The sequence below is a fragment of the Balaenoptera musculus genome, chromosome 11, assembly GCF_009873245.2.
Source record: "Balaenoptera musculus isolate JJ_BM4_2016_0621 chromosome 11, mBalMus1.pri.v3, whole genome shotgun sequence".
In the NCBI taxonomy this organism is placed as follows: Eukaryota; Metazoa; Chordata; class Mammalia; order Artiodactyla; family Balaenopteridae; genus Balaenoptera; species Balaenoptera musculus.
Genome location: NC_045795.1, coordinates 19,465,289 through 19,477,779, shown reverse-complemented (window position 1 = coordinate 19,477,779; position 12,491 = coordinate 19,465,289). Strand labels below are relative to the sequence as shown.

Sequence of the window (12,491 nt, the reverse complement as noted above, 5' to 3'; positions counted from 1 at the left end):
TTATGGTGAGAGGTCCCTTCCTGGAACAGGTCTTTTATCTAAATCCTTTTGGGCAGTTAGGGGGAAGGTCAAAGATTCTTCCTGAATCCTTTAGACCTTGACTGGTTCCAGCTTGAAATAATCCACATGCCAAAGTGGCACATCTTGGCGTGTCCCGCCCTGAACCCCACTATGGCCCTGGGATGTAAACAAGACAGGCTTCCCATTGCCATGAATAAATAATAGAAATAACTTTGTATGTTTTTGCATTTACCTGTTCTTTTCTTCCTTCCTGTCTCTTTTCTGTTTTTCCTTTGAAGTTCTTGAGGCCGAATCTGGCTCCTAAGAAACGTCAAAGGAAGCCTGCACCAAAGACCTCTCAGGGCCATCTCAGAAGCCTGCTTCCACCTACCGTGTGAGGCAAAATGGTTCACCCCACAGGTGCGCTCTCTTCATTGCTGCTGCTGGTGACCCTTACAGGTAGGAAACCGTTACCCTGGAGACACCACCAGACATCACACTTGGACTTCCTATCTTTGGCTTAAGTAACTCAGATCCACCTGAGGAGATGAAGGTGCTGTGTGTTTGCTTTCCAATAGACTTATTTCACGTATGAAAAGGCAGACCTCATGCATAAGTGGTTTCTGGAAACAGGCATTTAAACTTTTTATCATGACTATTTTGGGGAAAATAAAATCACATTTCATATATACTAGGAAAACTTCATGTATTTATTTAAAAGAATTGCATAGTAGATCTCTTTTGGAAAGCAAATGACAGACTTTTTTTCTTATCGTAAATCTTTATTTTCATATAGTCTGTTTGCTTATTGTGGACACACCATGGCATAAAATCATTGGTGAGCATCAATTCTGATGATTCATGCCCCAAGTAGGCCAGCCAGGCCAGCCAAGCCATCCAAGCCCCTTTGAACTTACCAGAGACTGAGGATGGAGATATGGCCAAGGAAACTGGTTTTATATCCGGGGTTTGTCCAAGTATGGTAAAACCATGCTGAGGCTTCCCTGAGAGTGACCCTTGTTAAAATGTGGTTTCCTGGGCCCCATCCAGACCTACTGAATCAGAACTTCTAGTGGGTGTGACTCAGGAGTCTGAAGCATCTAAATTTTTATAAGCACAGTTTTAGATCATACAAGGGCCACTTCAGGAAATACTACAATCGGGAAAGCCCTATCATTTCCTGCAGATTACTCTCCCCACGCCATCCGTCCATCTTATTAAACTCACCACTGCTTAGCATGCACGGCAAGATGTTCCTTTATTCCATACTTAGTGTACTCTATACTCTGGAAAATGCTGTCGTTAATGTTTGAGCCCTCTTTTCTCTCTCTCTGTCTCTCAAATCCCCACTTTTTCACTGCTTTTTGTCTTTTTCTTATGAGGTGTTTTTCATTAATTCAAAGTTCCTGAGTTACTGAGCCCAAATAATGTTATTTAGGGTTTGTCTGTCTTTTCTCTCTATCCTCTTTACCTTTGACAAGATGCTAACCGATGATTTTATTGATTTGTCAACAATCATGGAGTGCCTACTGTGTTCATGGATTGGGCTGGCAATTTGTAGAGGGGACAAACATGTGAGTGTTTCCGGTCTCTTCAAGAACATTCTTGAGTGAGTCTAATAGATTCTAAAGTAATTATGGCAACTTGGCCCAAAGGGAGAATGGTTTAGTTGTTGGGAAACCCACCTTTTCAAACTTCTTTATTTAGTGTTCAGCTCTCTGCTTATGGTATGTATATCTAAACAGCCCATTCAGGTGATTTTTTTTTTTTTTTTAATGAATTTATTTATTTATTTATTTTTGGCTGCGTTGGGTCTTCGTTGCTGTGTGCGGGCATTTCTCTAATTGGAGCGAGCGGGGGCTACTCATCGTTGCGGTGCACGGGCTTCTCGTTGTGGTGGCTTCTCTTGTTGCAGAGCACAGGCTCTAGGCACACGGGCTTCTGTAGTTGTGGCACATGGACTCAGTAGTTGTGGCTCACAGGCTCTAGAGCACAGGCTCAGTAGTTGTGGCGCATGGGCTTAGTTGCTCCGCATGTGGGATCTTCCCAGACCAGGGCTCGAACCTGTGTCCCCTGCACTGGCAGGCAGATTCTTAACCACTGCTCCACCAGGGAAGTCCTCAGGTGATTTTTTGCAGAATGAAATGATGATCTGTCCCAGAGGTATTGGGTTGGCCAAAAAGTTCCTTTGGGTTTTAAGTAAAAATAAAAGACGCATTTTTCATTTTCACCAAGAACTTTATTGAACAACGTATTCACCATTTTGTTCCACTACCTTTTGCCATTTTTCAGGCAACTTCATAATTCCATCTTCCCAAAACTTTATTTTTTTGAGCAAAGAACTGTTCCAGGTGCCTTTTACAGTCTTCCAGGGAATTGAAATTTTTTCTGTTAAGAGAATTTTGTAAAGAATGAAATAAATGGAAATCCGAAGTTGCAATGTCTGGTGAATATGGTGGATGAATCAGAACTTCCCAGGTAAGCTGTAACAGTTTTTGCCTGGTCATCCAAGAAACATGCGGTCTTGCGTTATCCTCATGGAAGAGTATGCGTTTTCTATTGACTAATTCCAGACTCTTTCATGGAGTGCTGCTTTCAGTTCGTCTAATTGGGAGCAGTACTTGTTGGAATTAATCGTTTGGTTTTCTGGAAGGAGCTCATAATAGAGGACTCCCTTCCAATCCCACCATATACACAACATCACCTACTTTGGATGAAGACCAGCGTTTGGTGGGGTTGGCGGTGGTTCATTTCGCTTGCCCCATGATCTCTTCTGTTCCACATTATTGTACAGTATCCACTTCTTCTCGTCCGTCACAATTTGTTTTAAAAATGGAACATTTTCGTTATGTTTTAGTAGAGAATCACCTGCAGAAATACGGTCAAGAAGGTTTCTTTCACTTAACTTCTGTGGAACCCAAACATCAAAACAATGAACATAACCAAGCTGGTACAAATGATTTTCAACGCTTGATTTGGATATTTTGAGTATGTCGACTATCTCCCATGTGGTATAACATTGATTGTTCTCAATTAATGTCTTAATTTGATTGCTATCAACTTCAACTGGTCTACTGGACCATGGAGCATTGTCCATTGAGAAATCTCCAGCACAAAACTAGCAAACCACTTTTGACACGTTCAGTCAGTCACAGCACCTTCTCCATGCACTGCACAAATCTTTTTATGTGTTTTAGTTGCATTTTTACCTTTCTTGAAATAATAAAGCATAATATGCCAAAAATGTTGCTTTTTTCTTCCATCTTCAATATTAAAATGGCTACACAGAAATTCACCAATTTTGATAAGGTTTTTTTAAATGCACGCTGATATGACAGCTGTCACAACTGAATCTAACAAAATTGTTTCAAATGAAGTTAAAGACAACTAAGTGCTACTACAGCCATCTTATGGAAAAAAACCAAACGAACTTTTTGGCCAACCCAATAAGTGGCGATCTCCACCTTCCACCTGATGGAAAACTGCTTTAAGCTTTGTGTTGAAGGTTCCTGCCATGCTTCTCACCCACGTGTAACAATTTGCTTATTCCAGGATCACAGCCTTTTCCCTGTATAATGGTTCCTGTGACACAGTTTTATAAGTTGGCTTTTAAGATTCTGGTGGCCAGAGCCAGAAATGAAACATGATAGTTCTTATGAATCATATTGCCCAAAAGGAGAGGACCCAACAGTTGTTCAAGGGAAGTAAAATATATCCTGCCATTTGTGTTTGAAAGAAATTTCTAGTTTGAGTCTTCATTTAAAGGCCCCTTCATTTAAAGGAATGTAGTGATATCACTATTTTTGAGAGTAGAGCTGGGAGTTGGAGATTACCTGCCTATTTTATACGCTTCATCGTCCCTTGACCTCAATTAGAAATGCTATTTTGTTATGTTCAGCAGAATTATTTTTTTTCCCCCTCTCCGTATCTGAGACTAAGCTTTTCTTTAGAAAATAAAAGGCTAAAACTATTAAGGTGATTTTTTTAAAAAGTAGATTTGGTTTGAGAAAATGTCATTTCAATTGAATTAAAGTGGTTTGTTGCTAGCTTATTCACTGGGAAAGATGTATATTTATTATATCTAATTCTTATTGAATTGGGCCAATTAGACTTTCCTGTAGAGTCAGTGTTAGTCATTGAATGATTCTTAAAAATTTATAACAATGATGATATGTATACAGGTAAAAAAAAAATAAGATGATTCTTATACTGTATTTAACCATTTCTTTTACCTCCAGTTAGAAGTAATTTCTGACTGTCATTATGAAAAATGTAACAGTTATTAAGAGAATGATCAGTGATGAGCCCTCACTAGAAAAGAGATCCTTTGCTGTTCTGAGTTCTGCAGCACAACAGTGCTCATCAAACTATATGTGAAGAGGGACCAATTTGTTTTTATTTCCAGTCTACCACTGACAGATTCTTTGGTAAAAAATCAACAAACAATTTCTACTGAAAGCAAAATGCACAGTGTAAAAGTTGTGGGTTTCAGTTTTATTCAGGGACCTTCCTGAAGACTATAGCCCAGGAAACAGTCTCTCAGTAGCTCTAAGGGAACTGTTCTGAAGAGATAGGAGGCGAAGCCCATATATATATGATTTGGGGCTACAGAATACGTGCAGTCAAGCACACATTTTAGTAAACGATTACTGCTAGTCACAAGGAACAGATATCTCAGCTGATGATTTTAGTGTTTCTCTGTGTATGGGAAGATACAAGAATCTGGGCTCATTAAAATTCTTCCTAAGATATGCATCTAACTATCTATGGGGCCTGTTTTTCCAAAGCACAGAGCGCCTTATCCTGTTTCTCATCCTGAATTCATTTCTGGGTGTACTGTCAGTGACTGCGGTGGGTAATGACTTCATCCTTGTAGAACTGGACGGTGGGTAGCATTCTTTGTTTTACAAAATAAACAAAAAAGCAGAAAAGTGATTTTTGTCCTTGGATGTCAGGGAATGACACGTTGCTACAGAGGTTTCTTAGAGCCCCAGGTGCCCTTATTCTTTATGGACTGGTCCCAGAGTTTGCGGCCTGCTCCACTGTGTCTGCAGATCACACTTACGTAGCACTACTCTCCTGCCTGCTGTATTTGCCAGTGGGCAACATTTGTAGTTCATGGTTTAGAATGTGCTTAAAGCTAGTTGTTATAGACCTATATTTAGGACAAATTTTTCTCTCCTTTGATATGTCATCAGAATTGATCTATCATCAGAATAACCTGAGATGTTTAAAAATTCAATTAACAACAACATGACATTGTTCCTAAAGTAAACCTTTATGGCTGGGTTTTGGGTGAGGAGCAAAATATTATAGTGTAAAAGCAATACACACGTAGGAAAGAATGCCTCTCTTCGCTAAGTGGAGTAACATTATATAAAGAGAGAGGATGGACGGTTAGTTGGACGGGTGGAAGAATCTATGGATGGATGGCTGGGGGTGAAAGGATGGGAGGACAGATGTATGGATGGGGCTGTTGATGGATGGGCTCTAAAGCAGTGGACTTTCTATAGGAGATGCTGGTGGTTTATTTGCTTGCCAGAAGTGATATGCCTCGCTTCCTCATTGGAGACTGCGTGTTTGTAGGTTGTGCCTGTACGCAGTGCAGTGAGGGGAGGACGTATTCCAATGCCATCATTTCTCCTAACTTGGAAACTAGCACAATCATGCCAGTGCCTCAAACCACCCCCGTGGTAGACTGCACATCCGCCTGCTGTGACCTGCACAGCTGTGACCTGGCCTGGTGGTTTGAGGGCCGTTGCTACCTGGTGAGCTGCCCTCGCAAAGAGAACTGCGAGCCCAAAAAGATGGGCTCCATCAGGTCTTACCTGACCTTTGTGCTCAGGCCTGCCCAGAGGCCCGCACAGCTGCTGGACTACGGGGAGGTGATGCTGAACAGGGGTGCCCCGTCAGGAATCTGGGGGGACTCACCCGAGGATATCAGAAAGGACTTGGCCTTCCTGGGCAAGGATCGGGGTCTGGAGGAGACGTCTGAGTACTCAGATGACTACAGAGAACTGGAGCAGAGCCTCTTGCAGCCCATCAGCAAGCAGGAGCCCCGAGGGAGCGCCGAGTACACGGATTGGGGCTTGCCGGCCGGTGGCAAGGGAGGTTTCAACTCCTCTGCTGGAGACAGCCCAGCAACACCAGCGGAGAAGCAGCAGGAGAGCCCAGAGCTCCACAGGCTGAATGAGTCGGCCTGGACCCCGGCCCCAAAACCCTCCCCCGGGGGAAGGTTTTTGCTTCCCTTGGTCACTACTCCACCTTCAGGAAAGGAACTGGAGAAAGAGACTTTTCAGCTCCAGGAGCAATCCAGCAACAGCTCTGGAAAAGAGGTGGGTGTGGCTGGTGTGTGTAGGAGAGGGTGGGAGGGGCTGAGTTCGCTTTCAGAGCCCGGCCCTCATTAGGACGCACATCACACGAAGCTTCCTTCTGGGGGCACCCGTTAAGGTATCGTCTAAAAAGATGACTCTCAGAACCTTCCAAACCAAACACCCTCTTCCTCTGTTGTGCGCTCATGACCAGACTGTTTAAAAGAGCAACTATTTCTTCTGCCTTCGCAAGTCAGCCACCTAATGATGATTTAGTGCTTCTCCTTAGAGATGCCTCTACCGGTATCTCAGATGAATGAGGTTTGATAGAAGTTTCTGGAGCCAGCCCATATACACAGTGTGTGTAGCCAGAGGCTTTGCAAATCTCTCTTGGTAGGTTTTGTAGGGGCAGAAAAAAATTTCCTCCTTTCCTTCTAAGATTTTTGGTTGGGGTAATAATTAAATTGATGTAAGATAGATTAACAGGAGAAAAACAAATTTACTTTTGTATGTATTGGAGACCCCATAAAAATATGAGAGGTGACCAAAGCAGGAAGGCTTTGTATCTTTTAAACAAAGAAACAGTCTGTGAAGAATTGACAAGCCAAAGAGGATTAGGCTTTGGGTAATAAATTGGTGACAAAGTATCTGTTACAGATAAGTATCTATTAAAGATAAGTATCTGTTAAAAAATAAACTGAAGCATATTAACATTTTAAAGAGTTTGAGCAAAAATGCATTCAAATCAGGCAGCATCCAATATAGCAGATATAAAGGAGCTCCAAGGAGCTGTACAAAATGAAAAACCTTTTTAGGCAAGAGTGGAAACAAGGAATATAAGGCAAAAAAGTGGGTTGGTTATTACAAGGTTACTTTCCTTTAAGGAGTAGTAGGGGTTTATCAAGCAGATTACCTCAAAATTATTCCTGATTGACTGGTTTCAGATTCCATTTCTGGGAGAGCTGAAACTGTAATTAAGTCTTGGTTTGGGGGCTTAACATAAACGACTCTATTTGGGGCCTGTTGCTTTAACACGAGGTTTGTTTCGACAGCCTTCTCAGCCCTAAATTTCCTCTCTGTGGTGATAAGGATACCTTCTATCCTCCTGGTACAGTGTTTTATTTTCCACGAAAGTACATATTTTCCCCTATAGTCACAATTAAATTTTTTTGAGCTGCATTAAGTTGTAGATAATCCTTGAAAGGAAGGGTACCTTTTGCATGGGAGATTTGTCTCTTGCTTTCAGGGGGGACAAAGGAGGGTCAGAGTGTCCTTCTTGCACTGGCTGTTTCTCAAGTACCTTTCATTCAGAATAATCAGCATGCCGAAGTGCTATATTTTAGAGTGACATTCTGACCCCCTACAGTTTCCTCAAGACCCAACAGTTTCTGAGGTTGCTAGAAACTCACCAGTGATAAGAATCAGTTGGATAGGAGGAGCAAGATACTAAGGAGAGAACATAAGCTGTACAGAACTTTCCATGAAAAACACGGGTGGAAAGATTGGGCACCTTTGGGAGAGCAGACACACCCAAAACAGAGGGAAGGTTCAAGTGCTAACAGCAGAAGGTCAGGGAGATAGAGGAGGAGGCTGAGCTGTGGGGAGGGTAGTTGGGAGCTCAGGGACTGCTCATTTGGGAAACACCGGGACAAGTTGAGGATGTAGTGAGTGCGTTGATCAGGAGAAGCCGAATGCAGGTGGCAGTAAAGTGACAAAAGGACAGGTCATAGGAGAATTTAATGTATTTCAAGATACAAGAGAGCAAATCAGAATGTAAAGGGACATAAACCAATTAAGATTTTTTTTTTAAAAAAAGAAAAATATTATTTAAGGTATCAGTGCTTAAGTTAGAATAAGTGAAGAAAGCTGGATTGAATTGACTAGACATTATAATCTCAACCATTAAAACTTGCTAAACATTCTTTTAAGCAGTGAGATTATCAGTTTTTTTCCTGCTTTGATGTATTTTTCGTTTCAAAGTTTTCATATTTTTCTGTCCTTGTACTTGTCTTAAACATTCTTAAGACTTTCAATTAAAAAATAAAGTATCAAAGATTAACGATGTTCTTTTCCCCCATCCCTGAGTATTAACACATTTTACCTTCTTTTATGTGGCTAAGTGAACTGCAAGAAAGAGTAGCTGTGTTTTCAGTAAATACCAACGCCCCCCTCTCTAGTTAACATTTGAGTTACAGCTTTTCTTTCTGTGGATTTCACACTTCAGCTTCCCCTTTGGGTCTCCTATCTTCTTAGCCTGAGTTTTACTTATCTGGCTCCAACTCCAGTCACTGGCAGTTGAAGCTCAGAAGAGTATTTTATTATCATGTTGTGAGATTTTCCCCCGGCACATAATATTTAATTTAAAACTTTAAGTTGGATAACCCTATAACCATAATCTTAAATTATAAATTATATATGGTGGATAATATGAATAGAGATCATTTACTCTAGAAACCTGTTCATTGTTGAATTATCTGATTGTCTTCAATTATTGCTACTCTAAGTATTTTCTCTCTTTTTATCTTGAATGTTTTCTGTATGTGTATGTTTGCCTATAATAATTCTCCAACCCAGAGTTGCCTTACATTTTTAGCAGGTAGCAGAGAATATTTAAAAGAGATGGTCTAGAGTTCCAGTGGTTTGCAATGTTAGACATGGTATTTCAAATGCTACTGAATCTAATTTTTGAAAAAGTCAATGACATGGTGTTGTCTTGAAGAGTTCAACCTTTGTTTTTTCCGCCATAACAACTTATCCTTGTAATTGATCTCCTAGGTCCTAATGCCTTCCCATAATCCTTCTCCAACCAGTCTGGAGTTCAACCCAGCCACCGTGGAGAAAAGCCCAGCTCTCACAGTCACCCCATGGAGCACAGAGCATAGCATTTCAACCCTTCCCACTAGCACCCTCCCCACTGAGTCCACCCCGTCTCAGCAACCTGTATCTGCTCCTACTCCTCCCAGGACAGGTAATTTAAAAAATATAACTGGAAGACATGTGCTGAAGACACGCTGTAGAATATAGTAGTGACAACTTCGAAAGTTTACTCATTCCCTCCGGGCACTTTATTTTGTTTGTTTGTTTGTTTGTTTTAATTTATTTATTTTGGCTGTGTTGGGTCTTCGTTTCTGTGCGAGGGCTTTCTCTAGTTGCGGCAAGCGGGGGCCACTCTTCATGGCGGTGCGCGGGCCTCTCACTATCGTGGCCTCTCTTGTTGTGGAGCACAGGCTCCAGACGCGCAGGCTCAGTAGTTGTGGCTCACGGGCCTAGTTGCTCCGCGGCATGTGGGATCTTCCCAGACCAGGGCTCGAACCCGTGTCCCCTGCATTGGCAGGCAGATTCTCAACCACTGCGCCACCAGGGAAGCCCCAGGCACATTTTTGAGCATCTATCGTGTGCCAGAAATGATGCTAGGCGCTGGGAATAAAAAGATGAATAGATATTGTCTTTTCCCTCCTTGACTCTATAGTCTAGAGGATGAGGCTGACAGGCAAATAGATGGTTTGATACAGTACAGTAAGTGCTTTGAGAGGCTGCTATGGGAGCAGAAAAGGAGCAGCCCGGCTGACCGGCTCAGAGGGGCCACAGAAGCCTTTCCAGAGGTGGTAATGCTAGGACAGATGAGCCGGCAAAAATGGAGTCAGCATGCTGTTTGGGTCGAGGGAGCGACATGTGTAATAACAATAATGAGAATTACATTTACTGAGCACTTACCCAGGGCCAGGCACCGCGCTCGGCATTTCCTGCCCATCCTCTCATTCACTGCCTGTGCCGGGGAACAGAGGGACAAGAGCTCAAGTGGCATTTTGGGAAGAACGATAAGGAGTTCAGTATGGCTACCACTGATCATGTAAACGGAGTGGAAATGGCAAGGTCTGAGTCTAGAGTCGTGAGCAGGGCAGTATTTTGAAGGATCCTGAGTTCTGTGCTAAGGAATTTGTGCTTTACTGGATGAGTAGAGAGAATCCCTGAATGATTTGAAGCAGGAAAGTGAAATGATCAGATTGATATCAAGAAAATAGTATGGGGTTGACCTGAGGCAAGAGGATCCATTAAAAAAACTGTAGTGAGTGGTTGCAGGGATGGAGGGAAGGAACCTGAGTGGTTGCAGGGATGGAGGGAAGGAACCAGATTCAAGCGATATTAGAAGGGCAGAATTATGAGAATTTGGTAAGTGGTTGAAGGTCACGATGAAGGTAAAAGGACTCTAAGATATATGAACACATGGAACTGAAAATTAGATGAGTTGGGCTGAAGATAAAGGACTAGGTGTCATCGGTGTAGAGGTGATAGTTGAAGGCCCTCCAGGGAGAGCCTCGGGGTGGGCTGGGGAGAGGCCTGAGGGGTGGAACTTTGGAGCTGTCATTGTATTAGGAGCCAGGAGAGCTGAAGGAGCCTGTAGAGCTGACTGAGTGGCCGTGACAGAGAGGTAGAGAAGGAGGAGAGCGCGGACTGAGAGGAGGAGAGAGGAGAGGATTACACGTTGGAAGAAGTGATGAAGAGGCCGTGTGTTACAGGAGGATTGAAAAGCTCCCATTAGGTTTAATACTAAAGAAGTTACTAGAGACTTTTGTCATGTTTCCTGAGCCTTTCTGTGGGTAATGTACTTTGAGGATTACCCTCTCTTCTTTGGTTATTTACTTTGATCCTGAGCCTCAGTAGAGAGAAGGACAATTGTGGAGGAGCTGTATAGTATATGGAAAAGGAAACTGGCCTGGGAATTAGCATCCTTGAGTTCTAGTAGCACCTATTGCATAAAGTAGTTAGAGGATGAAATGAATTGATAATCTTCAAGTCCTTGGAACAGAGCCTATCAGAGTTTAATCTTGTAGATAAGTGGCTGTTGAAATAAATAGTTTATTTATTTAATAAACTATTTAAATTTAAAACTGTTTTTTTTTTTTTTTTAATTTATTTATTTATTTATTTTTGGCTGGGTTGGATCTCTGTTGCTGCCCGAGGGCTCTCTCTAGTTGTGGAGAGCGGGGGCCACTCCTCGCTGCGGTGCGCGGGCCTCTCACTGCAGTGGCCCCTCCCGTTGCAGAGCACGGGCCCCAGGCCCCAGCAGTTGTGGCTCGTGGGCTCAGCAGTTGCGGCCCGCAGGCTCCAGAGTGCAGGCTCAGTAGTTGTGGCGCACGGGCCCAGCTGCTCCATGGCATGCGGGATCCCCCTGGACCAGAGCCCGAACCCGCGCCCCCCGCATTGGCAGGCGGACTCCCAACCACTGCGCCACCAGGGAAGCCCCTAAAACTGTTTAAGTTAGTTAGATATTGGTGGATCTATTGCTAATGATCCACATAGCCTCAAGCAACTTAAATTGCCTCTCCAGGGCTCAATTTCTTTATCTGTAAAATGATGGGTTTGGACCAATATCCCTTTTAGGTCCACAATTGCTGATTTTTCTTGAAAGGAGTCAGTGAAAGTGACAGGGAAGAAGAGCCAGAGAGGGCAGCGAAGCCTCTGCAGCCGGTCTAGGAAGGCACTTGAGGGACTGAGTACAGACTGAGAGAAGTAGGTTTAAATGAGCCACATCTCCATCTAACATCTCCAAGCAGCTGGGACCTCTAGAGAGCACGCAGCTTTTTTTTTAAATCTTTGCTTTTCTCTATGTGATATCTTGACGTATCTCAATTGTATTTTACAAGAGAGACTAATGTCCAGTTGAGTCAAGCCAGTTGAACGTATCAATATAATCCTGGTTATAGAGCAAGGAAGCAAGCATTGTTCTGAATGCTGATTTAGTGACTAGGTGCTTCTGATGAGAGTGGATGTGCCTGCTGCTTGAGTTAAAATAGCCTTTTTATATTGAGGTTGACTGGCTTTTCTCTTGGAAAGGTTCCAAGAGCAAGACCATTGCAGTAATTCATGGGGTTACTATCAGAACTGAGTGGCGTGTGATTAATGATACAGAAACACTTATGATTACACTCCATCTTTTTAAGACTAAAAATAGCACATACCAGGGGGTCAAGCAAAGCTGGAAGCATGAGAGAAAATAGACCCAATCCGCAGTACACTACCTGTTTTCACGCAACTCTTGTCACCGACACCTTGCTCAGTCGATCTGAAGCATTATTTTCTCCACAGTGCCTACTCACGTTGACAGTTTTAAATTTATGAAATCTACCCTGCAACATAATATAGGGCACAGTTCAGTTATTAGCCAGAGGGAAAAAAGTG

At 42.7% G+C, this 12,491-nt stretch overlaps 1 protein-coding gene across 3 annotated transcripts in view; it reads left to right on the top strand.

Annotated features, from left to right (window-relative positions):
• The window catches only part of KIAA0319 (KIAA0319 ortholog), a 75,832-nt gene that overhangs the window by 25,824 nt on the left and 37,517 nt on the right, over nt 1–12,491 (top strand). For 2 of the 3 annotated variants that reach the window (XM_036870691.1, XM_036870690.1), the window contains exons 2-4: nt 300–459; nt 5,587–6,335; nt 9,087–9,279. In XM_036870691.1, coding sequence (XP_036726586.1) covers nt 405–459; nt 5,587–6,335; nt 9,087–9,279 — 997 coding nt within the window. In that variant the 5' untranslated portion in view covers nt 300–404. The remainder of the gene's footprint in view (nt 1–299; nt 460–5,586; nt 6,336–9,086; nt 9,280–12,491) is intronic. The other variant, XM_036870692.1, reaches the window with a different exon arrangement.